This window comes from Panicum virgatum, chromosome 9N (genome assembly GCF_016808335.1).
Source record: "Panicum virgatum strain AP13 chromosome 9N, P.virgatum_v5, whole genome shotgun sequence".
Lineage (NCBI taxonomy): Eukaryota > Viridiplantae > Streptophyta > Magnoliopsida > Poales > Poaceae > Panicum > Panicum virgatum.
The window spans coordinates 77,326,778-77,345,264 of record NC_053153.1 but is presented as its reverse complement, the minus strand read 5'-3'; the positions used below and the strand labels follow the sequence as shown (position 1 = coordinate 77,345,264).

The window sequence follows — 18,487 nt, the reverse complement described above, 5'->3', positions numbered from 1 at the left end:
AGCAATAATGGATACGTTATATTTTTATAAAAAATTAGTACTAGTTTCATATTTTTCTGATTTAAAATAAATTATTTATACTTTTAGTTTTTTATTTTTATTTTTAAGAAAGCAAACCACCTTCAAAACCACCCAAAGGTCAAATTTGCCAAGTTTCTATAGTTGAATGATCTATGTTGTCCGGTTTTATAGTTGAAGGTTGAAAAACAGACTTTTGCAATAGTTCGCGGGTGTAAATCGGACTTTTCCATTAATTAACCAGTTCCAATTGTGATAAGCATAACTGAAGAACACTAGGAATGTGACAGTGTGGTATCAAAGTGTCAGTAAAAAATTCAATTTATTGGGTGGAGAGCAGTTCAAAGAACGGGCTAGGAGCTGTTGAATGCATCACAGATCCACATCAAGATGGGTAAAGGAAACAGAGGCGAGCAAGTGAGTTCAGTCGGTTGTATGGTAATTCTGTAGCTTGTGTTACACTGACACAACCTATAATTTGGTTGAGTCTCATCAGTCAGACAAGCAGTAGCGATCAAGAGTCAATGTTTCTCGGAACGAAGAAACTTCAGATGAAATGTCATGATGTGAACATGCCAACATGGCGGTGTGAACAATATTTAGGAATGTAAATGCTCCCAACACATCATAATTAAGACTCGGGAAGGAAGTAGCTAGCTAGCCAAAGGCAGGTCACAGTTGAATTGGCCATGAAGCATGACAACACAACTTGCTAGGCTTCAGTTTAGAATCCTTTTCAAACATGCATGTCGCTTTTATCTGTAGGAAACAAAAAGGGGAGTACGCGCCTACATACGCGGCTTCATCAGCATTCAGCAGGTTACCTCTGCTGCAGCAGGGGGCACCGCTCATGTCGCCTGAGGCTGCTCCCGGCGGCGGCGCAGCCACGGCCCGCTCCGCCTCTCCATTCCGCTCCGCCTCTTTGCGGCCGCATCGCTCCGGCCGCGTTTTTCCCCCTTTGAGACGACGGAGGAAGATGGATGATGTGTAGAGAATCAGAGATGAGCGGCCAGCCCCGGCGCAGGGGAAGCGAAAACGAAAGGGGCCCAAAAGAAAACGTCCTTCATTGCCGGGCTTCTTTCCTCTACCTCGTCCACTTCCCATGGCCGAGGTCGAAATATTGAAGCCCACGTACCTTCTTCGACAAGGTAACGCGTGGTAGGGAACAGACGAACCGGGCCATGCGCGAGCAAACAAAACACACACTCACAGAGTCACACTGTCATTGTCTTTCCTCTCAAAATAGAAAGAAACTCACACTGTCATCGTCTCTTCGTTTTTTATATACACGACAAAATCCACTGCAAAAAGGCACACTGATCTGATCCTTTTCATCATAAAGCTGCGATCCATAAAAGAAAGGAGATAATGTAGTCCATTCTCGATTCTTTCGTACGGGCGCGCTGGTGATCATTCTTCCGTATCTCTATATATGATTCATGCACTAAAACAGAGCAAACCAGTATGGCCACATCACTAGTAATTCCCGGCCATCGGATCAGCCAGGCGGATGGTTCGGATTATGCTTTTCTTGGTCATTTAAAAAAACAACTTCAAATTTTAGAGGAACCAATTCACGGTACGGTCACGGTCTCCTCTCTTAAGAAATTTTGCAAAAAAGATTCTTAACTTTTATCGAAATCAACTCGCAGTCCAAAAATCCAGGTTCTGGGAAATTTACAAAGAAAATCTTATGCTTTATAAAATCAACCCGCCATCCTGATCCTCTCTCAGGATTTTTTTAGAAATACCCTCAAATTTTAATCAAATCAAATCACAATCTGTTCCATCTGTTATTTCTACATGATCAACATTATACTTACAATTTGAGCACCAAAACGTGTTGATTCTCTCAACATATAATTTGATGAAGAATTCAAAAACTATAACTTTGGTATAGAAAATTATAAACTTCAAATACTTTTACAATTCGTTGCACAAATGCTTACATGGCACCTGTTGTACCAATAGTTTAAACATCTTCAAATCAAAACATGATCAACACAAAAGTTGCCTAGAATTTTAAAATCTACAACTTTACTATATAGCAAAGTTTTCTAAATTCAAATCATTTTGTAATTCATTCAACATAATATCACCGTTTGTCATATTTTAAAATAACCACTACTTCCTAAAAAATAACACCAATTGCAATATGATTTCGCAAATACATTAAGTTTCAAACTAATTATGCTCCACCCTCACAAATATATTGTTTTACCCCTTTTTCACTATAATAAATAGACAACAAATGTCATAGCTCCATTTCGATACCCAAATTAATATACTACTTAAACAATATCGTCACGATTATAAAATACTCAAAATATATATCAAGTGCAACAGGGGGCTGCAGACCATGACACCTATGCAAAAAAAAACGAAATGATGAATTTATCTTAACTATGTTGCTTGAAAAAAACTACAACATGCATTAACTAAAGTTCGTATCAATTACAATACTACAATACGAGATAGAGCCTCTCGCGGCAAAGCCACAGACCTTTCTAGTATATAGAACTATACAAGGGTGTGATCTTTTAGAAAAAAGCTACGCTGTGCTCACCTGCAACGTAGGCTTGTGGAATTTCCCAACAATTTTTTTGATTACCCTTTCGTGGCTCCGCGGTTGGGGCAGGGGACGCATCCAGTGACATTGAGATGGGCAGCCCTTTCGACCACAGTAGGGAGAGGAGTAGCTTAGCCCCTCGGATGAGTCCCGACGAGAGCTTCTTCAGTGCCGTCGGACCCGACCGAGGTAGGCAGCTATCGTTCTGTCGTCTCGTCTCCCCGCTTGTTGCTCGACCGTGACGTTGAACTACACCCTCCATCCTCAAATATGGCTACGTTTAGATTTTTTGAAAATTGATTTTTTAAACTTCGGCCAACAAACATCTATAAAAATAAATTATTTGAATAGAAAAGTTTACTTATTGTAATAGTTGATTTCACCTTAAATCTAATAATATATTTTTTTGTTATTAGTCTCTACGGTTATTTTGCTATTTACAGTCAAAATTGAAAATATTTGATTTTGGAAATTCTAAACGTAGTTATATTTTGGGATGGAGAGAGTAAATAATTTTTCTTATATGGTTTTCTTCAGCTCAACATTCCTAGTTCAATTCGTAGCTCCTCTAAAAAAATCTTCAGCTCTATACTACTTGTTGCGCTATTTAATTTGTTTACTACTCCCTCTGTTCAAAATTACTAATAAATTTTGCTATACACCTAATATATATCTTGGCACAAAAAACTAACACAGCTAATAATTAAGGATAGTGGGAGTAATACGGTTACGATCTAATCTCTAGATGTTGACCACTTTTTGAAGCCTCCTTCTCTGGGTACAGATGTAGTATCTGTTCTTATACGCGTACAGAAGTGCACTACACACTCACACCCCTGCACACATATGCAGACCTACATCTACACACAGAAAATATGATCGCATCCTTCGTGATATCGGTAGAGCCAGTTTGGTTCTGCAGACGACGGGCACGTCGTACTGATCATTGTGGCGTCATGTGAGGGAGACGACATGAAGCTTCACCGACGACAATCTCCTGTACAAGAAAAAATTTCGAAGTTCACGTGCTGTTAAAAAGGAGTCTGCTGTAACGGATAGTGGGAGTATACGGTTACGATCTAATCTCTAGACGTTGACCACTCGATCCCTGGATTCGGTAGTTTACCGGCACACTAATCTAGTCAAATTTTCGAAGTTCACGTGCTGTTAAAAAGCAATCTACTGTAACGGTTAACGGTTTTCACCTCCCCTTGTTTCGGCTGGTTCCGAGCATCGGAACACTCGCCACCTTCTTCGGGCAAAACCCATGTGCTTCGGTGTCTGCTCGCACGAAATCTGATTTCAGTTGGAAGTTCAAAGCAACGGGATTTCCGAAGCAACGATCAAATTTCAAACAGTTCGTGATCTCACAGGTTCACAGCAAGCACCGCAACGTGCCGAACACAAACAGGTTCTGCATCCAGGGTGAAAGGAACCAGCCAGGCGATGACGAGACACGTCACGGTCCGCAACAGAGAGCCAGCCGGTTCGCCGCGTGGAGCCAGCCGAGCCAAGACGGCGGCCTCGGCGGCGGCCGCCAGCCCGCCACGGCCGGCCGCGCGTGTGGGCGCGGCCCCTCGGTATCCAACGGCCGGCCGCGCTGGGCCCGGCCCCGCCCACTAGATCTGCGCGCGGCCCATGGATCCTCCAACTCTACGGGCGCCCAACGAACCGGAACGGCGTCGGGCCGTCGGCATCGCCTCAGGTCGGTCTGCGCGGGCGATACAGAGCCGTATGAGGACCCACCCGTCATTGGGTACGACAAGGGGTGGATGTGGGAGGCGGAGGCGGAGGCGGAGGCGTCAGAGGGCTTGGACCAAGTTTGATGGCGCTCCTGCGTCCGTAGCATCTCCGGAGGACAAAAGGAAAGGGAAATCGAACTATGGGCTACTACTGGCACTGTGGCACCATATACAAATATACTACTAGCCTAGTTCTATGCTTGGCGCATGACTTTTTTTGGTTTGGCTAATGTAACACTTTCGTTTTTATTTAATAATTAGTATCCAATCATGATGTGACGGAGAATCTTGAAAAAAATTTAGAACTAAACAGGGGTTATTTTTCTGTTTGTTAGATTGGAAGATGTACCGGAATACAGCTTTTAGATCATTTCGGCATGTGCACCCAAAAGCATGAATTTAGTGGAGGCTCAACTATTTGCCCTGTTATCCTAAACGGGGCACCGTGGAGTTTAGGGCCTGGGCGGGCTGTTAAACGGGTTTTCCGTTTACACGGTCAAAAACGTAAAAAAGCGTTGAAGACGTCCTAAACGGAACGGCAGGGAGACGCGTCTGGACGCCGAAACGGCCGTCTCCCGTCGCGTTTAGGTGATGGCCGAGTGCCGAAATCGGCTGGCGGGAGCAGCACGCGGGGCGGGACGGAACGGCAGGAAACTTGGCGGGCGATGGGGCGGGTACAAGTAGAAAGGGCTAGGGTTCAGAGGGGATTTTCCCCCAGCTCGTACGCACGCCGCCAGGTCTCGGCCGCGCCGCCGCCTCCGAGCACGCCCCGCGACGCCGCCTCCGAGCGCACGCCGCCAGCTCTCGCCCGCGCGCCGGCGACCAGCAGCCGACGCCGCCTCCGAGCACGCCCCGCGATGCCGCCTCCGAGCATGTTCCTGTGACGCGGCCTCCGAGCTCAAGGATGGATTGTGGAAGGTGGAGAAGAGGATGAAAACAGTGATGTTGATCCTGTTACAGGGCTGACATGGCAGCTAATTGCAGAAACTTGTGGTGCTGAGGAAGTCACTAGACTTCGGAGAAGTGCAAGACTGAATCAGCCAAGAGAGATTGAAGAAGACATATACTCTGAACCTGAGGATGATCCTATTAATGAGGAAGAAATTGAGTTTGAATCTGACCAAGAAGATGTGGTCACAGCAGGCTATGAGGCAGAGGAGGGGGTTGGGACTAGTGACAATTGAGCTGCTCCAAGTCATATGATATGATCAGAGCCTTTTTTTATTATGTGTGTGATTTGTGTAATGCTGTCGGCTGTCCTATTTCTATTTGTGCCTTGTGACTTGTGAGTTGTGACTTGAGAACTATGTTGTGTGTTGGTTGTTTGTGAACCATTTGTGATTTGCCTAATGTTTGCCACTTCTACTAATTCTGATTTCTGAACTGAATTGTGATGTGAACTTTCATAGTTTTATATTAATGCATGTGGCTTTAGTTTGCAAACGGCCAAATACTTATAACTTTGTCTGACAGTATTTATTTTCTCATATATGTGCATAGATTATATGGAGTCAAAGGAGTGGACATGGAGTTATGCAAGTTCAGAAACTCCAATTATGCAAGGTATGTGCAGTTCTGTGACTCATGTTCTTGTTCCCTTCTCATGTTTTGTACATGTTCTGTGTCTTATATGAAAAATTGACATATATATATATATATATATATAACGGTTGAAACTTTGCTACAGTAGCAAAACCGTTTAATCCGTCTAGACGCCGTCTAAATGGCGTCTAAACACTCTAAACGGTAAACGGAGGGTCACCGCCCGTGTACCGTTTAGCGTTTAGGAAAACATTGACTATTTGTGATTGTTAGAAGGGTTTTGGTTAACTATGTTGGATTTAATTAATCATGAATAGGATTTTAGCTTAGTCTAATCATCATTACTAATTAAATTTAATGCGAAAATCTTAGATTAAACTAACCAGAGCTTCTTGAATCCATGAACGCCTCTGTTGTCGTAGCAGTAGGGCTGATGTAGAAGTGGATTTTAATCTTCACCAATTAGAGAGATTTATATCTCTTGTTGATGAAGATCTTGATGTCGATGATAAGCAGCAACTTCCGTCGGTGCCTGCCACGAAGTAGATGAGAAAGTCGCGCTTCCGGTCCCTCTAGTGCCCTAATTGATTGGTGTTTAAGTTAATCATGAGATTAACTGATTAAGGTTAGAGAGGGTACCCTTCTGCCTCATATTTATATACAGCATTGTGGGACCGAAGCCGATTTGTAGATGGAAACATTAGGTGTACCTGCCAATCACGGTACATGATTTATTTGGTATGTTATATCTAATTTGTGGAAATTATTTACCTTGCAGATCTAGGTTGTTATTCTGATCACAAATTTCCAACAAACTACTTTTCGGCTAGAACACTGCTATATTAAGCAGAAAATGTCAAGTGGCTCACGTGAGATCAAGCCGATAAAATTTCGCAATAAGGTCCTGTTTAGTTCTCAATTTTTTCCTACAGTATCCGTCACATCGAATCTTCGGACATATGCATAGAATATTAAATGCAGTTGAAAAATATCTAATTACACAATTCATCTGTAAATGATGAGACAAATCTTTTAAATCTAATTTGTCTATGATTAGTTATTAATTGCCAAATAACAACAAAAATACTACAGTACCCAAATCTAAAAGATTTCGCGACCTAAACACACCCTAAGTTGGTGTTGGGACACTAGTACCTTGCTAGTCCCACTACACACGTAGTATGTAGAAATGTAATACATCGATCAATACTCCTTTTCACAACCTAAATGTTCTTAACTTGTTATAAGCGAGCGTCCACACAATCACATTGGTATTTAGCAATATCAATCGTTCTGTTCGTTTGGTTTGTCAGCCAATCAGCAGTACTGTTCTTTCATAACAAATTAGCACTAGCCATCAGCCATAGCCAAGCGAAAGGAGTGAATAACATTTGCCTCTTCTAAACGTCAAATCCCACGCACCTTTTTTTATTTGCGTGGAGTATTTTACAAGTAAGCTTACCCAAACTCATCCAAAGCAGATACGCAAAGGTCTAGCCGTTTCATGCTTGAACACTGACACTTTTTTCGACTACCATATACAAATGTCCAGCAAGTTTCTAACAAACAATAGAGCTTTACCGTTGAACCTCTCTGATCACGGCATCAAACTTTTGTGCCTCTAAAACTAGTGCTACCTGCAAATCCAGCTCTAATCTCCAGTTGCCAATAGTGCAAGAACGTTGTCATCTTCAAATCAACCCCTATTGGCTAAAAAAGTTCGGATCTGCCCAGGAGTGATAAGCACGCAGAAATATTTGGGCCGGCTCGTCGGCGATCCATGATCCATCTCTCGATTTTCTTGTGGGCGAGCTCCGTGTCTCTGTGTGCGCAACACTGCCCCGTTTGTTTTGTAGCGTCCTAGTGAATAGTGATACTTTGACCGTTTATTACGGTGTCAAACAAAATCAGTTTACAAAACCAACTCCAGACCCCGCTAGTGACCCTGAAGAATCTAATGAGTCTTTTGACCGCGCGATTAGAGGATGATACTTTAGTATCACTGTAGCAAATCATCGATTAATTACCGTCATTAAATTCGTCACGAAAAATTAAACCATCCCTATCCAAACTGCAACCCGCGCATTAAAACTGGGCGTCCTCTCACCAGGGTTTGAAATTTCGGCGAAATTTCGCCGAAATTCGGCGAAAAATTTCGTTTTCGCTACTTACCGGGAAAAAAAATTTCGGTATTTTTCGGAAAATTTCGTTTGAAAATTCAAAATTCAAAAAATTTCGGCCAAAAGTCGCCGAAATTTACCGAAATTTCGGAACGAAATTTCGTTTCCGCTAATCACCGGGATTTGCAACGAAAACGAAATGGTTAACCCTGCCTCTCACACAGACGGTGTGGCCACCTTCCCGCGAGATCAACCAATGGGCGACGCCCACCGTCCCACCGGCGGTCACCGGTCACCTCTGGCAACTGTAACCGATAAAGCCAGCGTCCCGACACGCATCTCCGCGGCCACGTGCCGGTCTCCGTCCGGGCATCTCCCCCTCCCGATAAGGCAGTGCGGGTGAGGCCACGCCAACAACCTTCCGTATAAATATTCACTCACCCCCTCGGGATCCCGAAGAATCGCACACTCCGCGCTGCTCCTCACCTCGCCTGGCTAGTCTTCCGTTTCAACTTTCAAGGATCCGAAGCGCTCCTCTTCCTTTTCTCGGCCCTGGTTCGCTCGCTGCGCTGGGTGCGTGATCGCCGGAGCGAGAAGCTGCCGTGGGTGGCTGGAGGATATGTAGGGGCGACATGGCGGTTCATCTGGTGCTGGCTTGAGATTCTTGGGTGCGAGGTTTGATTTGGGTTTTGGTGGTAGGCGGGAGTTGCTGGTACAGTAGGAAAAGTGGAGGAAACGATGAGCTTTAGTGCCGTGGACATGGAGGAGGAGAGCGGCACTGCGGCGGCCGCGGCGGCGGCGGAGGAGATCCGGCGGCTGCCGGCGGAGGTGAACTGGGAGATGCTGGACAAGTCGCGGTTCTTCGTCCTCGGCGCGGCGCTCTTCTCGGGCGTGTCCGCGGCGCTGTACCCGGCCGTGGTGGTCAAGACGCACCTGCAGGTGGCGCCGCCGCCCGCGGCGGCCACCGCGACCGCCGCCGCCATCCTCCGGCGGGACGGCCCGAGAGGGTTCTACCGCGGGTTCGGCGCGTCGCTGGCCGGCACGGTGCCCGCGCGCGCGCTCTACATGGCGGCGCTCGAGGCCACCAAGAGCTCGGTCGGCTCCGCGGCCGTCCGGCTCGGCGTCTCCGAGCCCGCCGCGTCGGCGGCAGCCTCCGCGGCCGCGGGCGTCTCCGCCGCCGTCGCCGCGCAGGTCGTGTGGACCCCCGTGGACGTCATCAGCCAGCGGCTGATGGTCCAGACCTCCGCCACCTGCCGCTACCGCGGCGGCGCGGACGCGTTCCGGAAGATCCTCGTCGCCGACGGCGTCCGCGGCCTGTACCGTGGGTTCGGCCTCTCCATCCTGACCTACGCGCCGTCCAACGCCGTGTGGTGGTCGTCCTACGCCATGGCGCAGCGGTTCCTCTGGCGCGTCGTCGGCGCCGAGCGCTCCGAGAGCTACCCGTCCCTGATGGCCGTGCAGGGCGCGAGCGCCGCGCTGGCCGGGGGCGCGTCCGCGCTGGTGACCATGCCGCTGGACACCGTGAAGACGCGGCTCCAGGTGATGGGGGCGGACGCGGCGCGCCCGACGCTGGCGAGCACCATGCGCGGGCTGCTCAAGGAGGGCGGGTGGGCGGCGTGCTACCGCGGGCTCGGGCCGAGGTGGGGGTCCATGTCGCTGTCGGCGGCGACCATGGTGACCACCTACGAGTTCCTGAAGCGGCTGTCGGCGAAGGAGGGCTCCATGGGCTAGATCTTCCTCCGTCCCTAACCGTAGCAGTGATGATCGTCAAGTGATGACGCGACCTTGTACATATTCTCAAGCTATTTGCCGTTCCCGTTTCTTGATCTGGCGCTATAGGAGGGGGTGGGCAGGAGGAAGAACTAGAACTAGAACTAGAAAAGGGGGGTTTTAGGATGCAGAATTTTTGCTTGCTTTTGCTCTGGCGCTGCAGTTTCATGCCTCTAGCTGCTGCCTCTGATGATGATGATGAAAGCTTTTATGGAGAGAAGAATTTCCGGTCAAAACTTGAAAACTGCTGTTGGTTGCTTGATTTCCCTGTTGAGTGCTCTAATAATGCATCTGCATAACAGCATTTATCAATGGGTGACACATCGTGGTAGTGAAGCTTGCCTGCCTACTCTGCTGTGAGTGTTGTGCACTAGCTGCATCGCTGTCATGGCTTTTGCTTCTTGGAATGGATGACTCGTTCGGTGGGTTCGTGCCTGCGGTCGCGTGGCGTCTCTTCACCGTTTTCTTGGCTTTGTTGCCGTGATTCGCGCACATCGGAACAAAGGCAGTGCCACTTCGATGAACCTCCGGATTCCTGGAATCTAGGAAAGGAAGACAATGGAAGCGCTGGAAAAGTTCGTTCGCAGGATGAGTGCGCCAGTGATGGTCGCGACCCGTTCTGAGTTTGGTCACTTGAGAGGACTGCGAGTTTGCAACTGCTGCAAGCAAGTGCTAGACGCGGCCTGCCTTGCTAATTGCTACTGGAGTCTGGAGCCAGCAGGATACAGTCGCAGGATTAATTAAACGGAGGAAAAAGGCAGGCTAAGGATGACAGCGAAAGAAATGCGGATTTGAACACCTGTAGTGATCAGGCGGCAGGTGGCGATGCTTACCATACCAGGCTTCTTCATCATCATGCTATTAGCGGATAAACTAAAACAAAACTCGTGCTCCCCAATTCTCACACACCAGCGACTGCTTGACTTGTTGGATCGGGCGAATAAGGCTCGAGAAACCTGGGCATTGGCAACTCAATCACGCGTCAGGAACAGGGGCAACGCCGCTTCAAGCACCCGTCACCGCATAGAAAAACAGGGGGCGCCGGCTCGCATGATTCGCAGCCGGACGGGATCGATCGCGTGGGCCGCGGGCCAGGCCGCTGCTAGGGACAGCGACGCTGGTGGCCTCTGCCTCTGCTTGGTCCGTGGCGCGGGCGCGCGTCGCTCCGACCGGATCCGGCGCGGCGCGGTTCGTTGAGCCTGGACACCCGGTGTGGGCAGTGGGCCATGATGGTATGGGGCACCGGACACCGGTGATGCCGCCAAGGAGGATTTGATTCGTTTCGTTTCTTCGGAATGGTTCTCTCCTCCTCCCGCATCGCGCTTGTCTTGCTTGACTCGCAAATTGATAGGCTATGGACTCCAGGTTGCAGACGTGCGGTCTCATCTCTCGTGCTCGCAACCAGGACGTCGAATTCAGGAGGCCGCACGGTCCTAGATTTGCCTGGCATCTGGCTCCTCCTGCAACGGCCGCCCCCGTGGCTGGCCTCCTGTGATGGCATCCTCCAAGCTTTCGCAGCCGCGTGCGTTCTTTTCTCGCCGGAACCAGCAGAAGCTTAACCCGTCGACGGTAAGCCTAACCTGCTTTGCAGCTAGCAGCAATCGATCATGCGTGGCTCGAGCAAGTCACTAATAATAGTATAACTGTGCTTCGAAGAGGCACGAGAACGGGAGCGGGATGAGGAGTTGAGGACGGGAGTCATCTTCTTCTCCTTCTTCTTGAGGGAAACTCTGACAGAGTCATGCCCGCCTGCAACTGCAAAAGTGCAAATTCCTCCCATCTCCTTGGAGCCCAGGGCAAGGCACGGTTGAACCAAAGCGTATGTCGCCGCCCCTCGTTCACGGCTAACAGCGACCTGCAGCGAAAACGTGCCCGGGGTTGCGTGCGATGACGACGATCGTGTCAATCCTCGCACTTACATTCCACGCTGCACCTTTTGCGGTGGCGCTGATGACTTGATGCTCGGAAAAAGACGCTCTAATTAATCGAGGTTCAAGACTTGAACGCGCAACAAGAGCCAGTCACACGGGAGCTGACCTGACCCCGGCGATGCTACCAGACTGACGGGGACTGACGGTTTCATCAGTATCCGCCTTGCAGGGTCGGTAAACCAATTTTTGTAGTACTGAGGAGTGAGGACCAGGCGAAGACGGCGACACATTCCTAGCATATGATATCATCTGCATCCCATTTTACACATACCGAGTTCCTGATGGTTAAGCTGACATAGATAGATAGGGTACGAAATGGTTTTCCCCCTTCCCTTCTTCAGTGCTAGCTCAGATACGCAGGATTTAAGCTGGGCTTGCACTGTGCTGGGCACCAAAATAGCAGCACACGAGTTCATGGGCTAGCTTGGAAATAGCAAAGGAGGGTTTCCATGCTTGGGCTGCAACCAGCGACAAGACAGGCCCAGATGGGCTGGATTCTGGAGGAGCTCTCTCTCTCTCTCTCTTCTTGTTTCTACGCGGCCCGCAGCCGCGGCAAAGAAATAATTAAGCCCAGGAGCATCTCCTCCCGCACTGCGTGACTCGCAGAAAAAAAGATTCCATGAAGCTTGTGGACTCTGGACGCCGCCGGCGACCGGATTTGCACGGCGATGGGCATCTAAACGGTTGGTGGCGGCGTGGCGCGGTCCTTGTCATCAAACCGGCACGGAAAGGGGGGCGAGACTTCCAATACTCATCTCTCCCCTTCTACAGTACTGCGAGGCGGAAAGAGCGGCGGTGCCGGATCCTGTCTCCTCGCCGGCGAGAGCGTCGATCCGCTTCGCTTCCGTCGGCCCTCGTGGCCTCGGAAGCGAGGTGGATCGCGTCTTCTCTGCTGGCGATGGAGTTCTTGTCCCTATTGTACAGTTAGGGTTTGTTTCTCCGTGCTGACCGACGAGGCGGAGGAGTCGGCCGGTTTTGTGAGAATAAGGTACTCCCCCTTCCTCTCCGTCTTCAGAGGGGTGTGGAGTTCTTGTCGACGCGGTGCTGCGGTGTCGTCGTCGTTTTGCCCAAGGTCGTCGCCGGCGGCCTTGCTTTTGTTCTGTTTGTTGAAGGGGAAGGGATGTTGGTGGATGTGGATGTGTTGAGGTGCGAGGGCCTGGGTTTCCACGTCGTTTTCCGGCGGTGTATCTTGGTCCTGGGCCAGGGGGACGCGGGGTGTATCCCCGGCCGACGTGCGACATCCGTTTGGATCTTCCCGTTCTTAGGGATGGGATGCTACTGCGGCTCCAATCAAAGCTACGGCGAGAAGGCGTTCTTCCTGGTCGTTGGGTGCTGCTTCCTGTCATCAGGCTCCACGGTCGGCTTCGGCGTTGGTGTCTGGCAGCGGACGGCGAGTTCGGCAAGCACCCTAGGAACTAGGGACCTCCTTGTAATTTTCTGCTTATGTAGGGTCCTCTGTGCTAGTTGGGTGGGTTGCATGTCCCTTCTGTATCCTTCTAGAGCATACCTGTTCTGTCCCATGTACGTGTATGTTTTCCTTAAATCGTAATACAGGTATGTTTGATCAAAAAAAAAAAAAACCGGCACGGAAAGTGCTGTCAGCAACAACCCCATGTTCACAAAACGATTGCAGACACTGACAAACCGGGCCCACGAGCAGCTGATGCCCGTCCATCCGCCCAACCACTCCCCCCTCCGGTCGCCGTCGCGGCGCACGCCTCCTCGCCAGCCGCTACACCTCGCCACGCCACTCCCCATGAGATGAGAGCCGCAGCCACATCCACATCCACTGCCGCCGCGCTCCTCGCCCCGCGCCTGACGTGCTCCGCCAGCCGCGCCCGCCTCCTCTCCTCCCGCCCCCCGCTCCGCCGCATCTCCGTCATGGCCGCCGCCCCCTCCTCCTTCCGCCCGGAGGAGGCACGCTCCCCTCCCGCGCTCGAGCTCCCAACCCCGCCTCTCTCCAAGGTGACACCTACCTCCCGCTTCGGATTCCTCCTTCGGTTTTGAGTTTTGAGTTTTGAGCTACGTCAGGGTTTGATCTGACCCTGCAGTGGGTTATCTTCTGTGAGTGCAGTTCAAGGTGGCGCTGTGCCAGCTCTCCGTGACGGCGGACAAGGCTCGCAACATCTCGCACGCGCGTGCGGCCATCGAGGCGGCGGCCGCCAAAGGCGCCAAGCTCGTGCTCCTCCCTGTAAGTCCCGGACAAGTTTTTTTTTTCTTGCCATCATCTGCTCTTTGGTACTACTAGTATTGTGTAGTTGTCAAGTTGGTTTCTCCGTTAGGATGGTAATTGTTTAATTCTTTGACGATGTGTGCATAGGAGCGTCTGTTCTTAACATCATTTCGTAGGTTGATCAGCAATTATTGAAGATGCAAGCCTTGACTGTTATTTGTTATGTCCTCTAGCAGAGGATTGCATCACTGGACCGGGGTAGTGTCCACTGTGCCATATCATGGCCTTGTCTAATTCTGAAATGTTACATGGCCAAGCTATGCACCTGCACGTCGGTCTGGTTTTGTTACTTGACCTGGCTACCCCCACAAGGGCCTAGGGTCATGTTGTGATCACACACATTTTAGCTAAAATGCATCATGGAGAGGATATGATGACAAAGCAAAAAAATTTGGGTTGGACTGGTGCAGGAAGGAATGAGCTACCCTCATGCAAAATAGTGTTCAGATTTGCACCAAAACGTACATCATGGGCCTGCTTTGGACACAACTCAAGTGTTTTATTCGTTCGTGTGATTATGTGTCTCTAGGTTTAGACAATAGTAAATTCCTTGCCCTTCCATTGTAAATTGGCACACATGTTCATACATCTCTTATGTGGCCATTCTCCAGAAATGTTATCCGTGCTTATGCTGCTTTTTTATATTTACATATATCTCTTATTTTTCATGCATGTAGGAGATATGGAATGGTCCATATTCAAATGACAGCTTTCCAGAGTACGCTGAGGACATTGAGGCTGGTGGAGATGCAGCCCCTTCGTTTTCAATGATGTCGGAGGTTGCTCGCAGCTTGCAAATTACTCTTGTTGGTGGATCCATAGCTGAACGTTCTAATAACAACTTGTACAATACATGCTGCATCTTCGGTTCCGATGGCAAGCTTAAGGGTAAACATAGAAAGGTACTGTTGAAACTGGTTGCCGAAATACAGTTTTCTGTTCTTATTGATTAGATCAGATTCACGAAAAGATGCATTTCACAGTGCACATACTATTTTGTCGAATTTATCTATCTAATTAATGCTATATTGTATATTTGTATTTTGTACCCACATTATACCAACTCGTAGTAATACCTGAATCATGCCAGCTTGGCAGGTCCTAGTGGTATTTCCACACTAGTGAGCGTGAACCTGAATACGTTGCAATGTTGACACTTGATAGATGCACATTTGATCATGTCCATCTATTTAGGGGAATGCTAATTTTCTTATGTCCATCTTATACATGCCCTTTTTCTTTCCCTTTCACTTTCAGTGTGCTCAATGTAAGCTGTAAGTTTAGTTCAGTCGTAGTGTGTTGTGATAATGAAAACTGTTGCGTTTGCAGATCCATCTTTTCGACATTGATATTCCAGGGAAGATTACTTTCAAGGAATCAAAGACTCTTACTGCTGGGCAGAATCCTACTGTTGTAGACACAGGTTTGTCCAATTAATCTCCATCTGCAGCAAATGAAGCATGTACGATTGGAGCTATGAGATCATTGGGACATCCATGCTTCAGTAACTTTGTGCTTGGGTCCTTTGGTTTTGTCTTACATAGAGAGCACTTGTTTGATGGTCGGGATAGTTTTGTTCAAGTAATACTATTGCATGTTGTCTGTGCGTCACTTGCTTTTCAAATGTCTTTTGTTTTTGTTGCTTAAACATATCTTATATTTCAATGGCAGTGTTGGTTTCTTTTTTCAGATGTCGGCCGAATTGGTATTGGTATATGCTATGACATCCGCTTCCAGGAATTAGCAATGCTATATGCTGCAAGAGGTATGCCTTCCTCGTCTAGTGCCTTTTGTTTTGTAGTCATCTCATTGAAGTTGTAACTTGATGATGTAACTATACTTTTGCTTAATGCATGGCATGTGCCACTGTATTTGACTACTGAATCTGCTAACCTACTTGACATGTAGAATGATTACAGTCTCAGAATTCCATAGTAAAACATAATCTGATTCTGCTTTGTTCTCAGTTTTCAGATTTAGTTACTATTAACAAGCATGAACACATTATGACAGCCTACTACTGTTTCTGACATTTGAAAAATAATGAAAAATGGCAAAATAGACTAAGCTAATTTTGTTGACTGCAGGTGCTCATTTGTTGTGCTATCCTGGTGCATTCAACATGACTACCGGGCCATTGCACTGGGAGTTGCTGCAAAGGGCGAGGTAATACATCAATTTGCACCTTGAGATATGATATCGATGCAAGGGAAACAGTATGAGCTAAAATGACCACTACTCCTATTTATGCTAGTTAATTTACCTAAAACATGCTCAAATGTAGTCAGAATGTTGATTATAACTTCTGAATAATTCTTAGGGATAATTACATATCTGAAGTGTCTCTACTACACTTTTGCCTCTTTACTGATGAAATCATTTTTGCAATGCCAGGGCTGCGGATAACCAGGTATGCTGAGCTACTACGCTTGCTGGTCTTTGATTTTTCTTAACTGTAACTTATCATTCTTGTTTCCCAGCTTTATGCTTTCAAATGTTAATCGATTGTTTGGTCCCAGCTGTTTGTTGCAACATGTGGTCCAGCTCGAGATGCCAGTGCAGGTTATGTTGCTTGGGGACACTCCACTCTTGTTGGACCTGTAAGCTGATTTTAGCTTTCGATGTTCCGCCTCTAATTCTGTCACTAACCGCCGCAGATATCTTGTTTGCAGACTAAGACTCTGCACCACCACAAAACTAGTTGTGGCCCTGTTTAGTTCCCAAAAAATTTTGCACAGTAACCGTCACATCGAATATTCGGACATATGCATGGAGTATTAAATGCAGTTGAAAAAAATAACTAATTACATAGTCTAACTGATTAGCACGAGCTGAATTTTTTAAGCCTAATTAGTTCATAATTGGACATTATTTGTCAAATAACAACGAAATGTGCTACAGTATCAAAACCCAAACTTTTTCACCAACTAAACACACCCTGTGTTGCAGATATGGTCACGTCATAATTAACTATTTGCATTTTACTTTCAGTTTGGAGAGGTGATTGCAACGACTGAGCATGAGGAGACAACTATAATAGCAGAAATCGACTATTCATTGATTGAGCAGAGGAGGTAAGCAGACTGAAATCCCTGCACTCTCCAGTAGTCCTATCTACAGTATACTCACATTGGGCTGAATGGGTGTGGCATGAATCATCTCCAGGCAATTTCTTCCTCTGCAATACCAACGGCGTGGCGATCTCTATCAGCTGGTAGATGTTCAGAGACTGGGTTCTCAGTAGCGAGCCTGGGACGAAGCAGGACTGCAGGAGAGTCTTTGACTCTGCAGGCTTACTCGTACGGCTTCGTTCATGAGATGCACATGCATGCATTTGTCTGGACAGATCCGATCGAGCTGGTTTGTGAAGAGAAGATGAATAAGGTGGCTCAATAACTTGTAGTACCTTACCTTCAGCCTCCCGAGTCGCCAAAGATGATTACTCCTGTGTATTAAGAGGATGTATTGTCTTCATGAAACAAAGATAATGAAAGATGTTCGTCTAATTTCTTTCTTGACTCTACCAGTTTGAAGTTTGAACAAATTTCTCTGGTGGGAGTTGGAACCTATCTACTCCCCATTTGTTTTGCCATCTGCAACCACAGTACCAGAGTAAATGGGTATGATGGCAGGGTAGGCTGTCCCTGCACTGCACTGCACTGCACATCAAGAACAGGGCTTCCGAAGACGACATATGCTGGCTGCCACCCGCAGGTCGCCACACGCTGTCACAGTGTCAGTCGCTGAGGCAGGCATGGGGAGCTCATGAGCCCAGAACCAGAAGCAGCCGCCAGAGCTGTGAACCGATTTAAGGCCTCTCACGCGTTCCATTTAAAGTGAGGTCGAGGTTCGGTTCGAACAAATCCACTTCTCTTCAATGCAGGCATGCAGCTTTTTGCTGTTTGGTGTTTGCTCCGCCTCTGTTTCACTACAGAGCCGATCATTGTGTTCGGCTGGCTGATGTTGGTGGCTGGTGCTGATTTTTTTAAGAGAAAAATATTATTGGCTGGCTGGTGTTGATTTTGTGTGAGAAAGAAATACTGTTGACTGGATGCAACGAAGATGAAGCGAACAGAGTGGATGTCGATCGTCTCGGAACGTCAATTAAGTTTGCAAGTCCTTTTGCAATGTAGGGGTACTACAAAGAGTGGGGGGCTGTCCTTGGAACTCTGATGAAAAGAAAAGGCAAAAATCTGCAATCTCTTAAACCTGTAGTATTTGTTTTCCACCAAATAAAATGACCATACTGAGTTCTTAACGCATGGCAATCTGAAAACTTGAGCAAAATCAGAGTCTAGTACACTACTGTATGTTTTTTTTAAATAAGTGGGTATTATCGCCGTTTAATTTCTGTACATGATGAATTAGCGAAACAACAGGTAGTGTGTAGCTCTTACCGAAGAGAGTACTCTACTAAGCTATCAAAACCGTAATGCTCGGCTTAAATTGCAAGTTGTGCATCCGTGGTACTCGCAGCCAGTACCTAGGCCGGCATCGTCGCGTGGGCCTCCTCTCACCGGCCGCGGCTTCTTTAATCGCATGGGCCTTTGCTGGCTGTCGCT

General features: G+C 47.8%; 2 protein-coding genes across 2 annotated transcripts; both read left to right on the top strand.

Annotated features, from left to right (window-relative positions):
* The first annotated feature begins 8,416 nt into the window (after positions 1-8,416).
* On the top strand, positions 8,417-10,027 carry LOC120692339 (solute carrier family 25 member 44-like). Its single transcript, XM_039975607.1, has one exon. The coding sequence runs from the start codon at positions 8,730-8,732 to the stop codon at positions 9,720-9,722; it is 993 nt and encodes a 330-aa protein (XP_039831541.1). The 5' UTR covers positions 8,417-8,729; the 3' UTR covers positions 9,723-10,027.
* A 3,328-nt stretch (positions 10,028-13,355) lies between these two features.
* LOC120691224 (omega-amidase, chloroplastic-like) lies at positions 13,356-17,448 on the top strand. Its single transcript, XM_039974244.1, has 10 exons — positions 13,356-13,657; positions 13,767-13,883; positions 14,603-14,827; positions 15,255-15,348; positions 15,616-15,690; positions 16,013-16,091; positions 16,320-16,335; positions 16,445-16,525; positions 16,917-16,999; positions 17,091-17,448. Exons 1-10 carry the CDS (start codon positions 13,454-13,456, stop codon positions 17,167-17,169), a joined length of 1,053 nt encoding a protein of 350 aa, XP_039830178.1. The 5' UTR covers positions 13,356-13,453; the 3' UTR covers positions 17,170-17,448.
* Positions 17,449-18,487: the final 1,039 nt, after the last annotated feature.

Excerpts from the sequence above, each read along its gene's own strand:
- LOC120692339 (XM_039975607.1), top strand. The coding sequence starts at position 8,730 with ATGAGCTTTAGTGCCGTGGACATGGAGGAGGAGAGCGGCACTGCGGCG.
- LOC120691224 (XM_039974244.1), top strand. The coding sequence starts at position 13,454 with ATGAGAGCCGCAGCCACATCCACATCCACTGCCGCCGCGCTCCTCGCC. Across the intron at positions 13,884-14,602 it reads CCAAGCTCGTGCTCCTCCCT|GAGATATGGAATGGTCCATA; the intron begins GTAAGTCCCGGA and ends TCATGCATGTAG. Across the intron at positions 16,526-16,916 it reads ACTCCACTCTTGTTGGACCT|TTTGGAGAGGTGATTGCAAC; the intron begins GTAAGCTGATTT and ends TTTTACTTTCAG.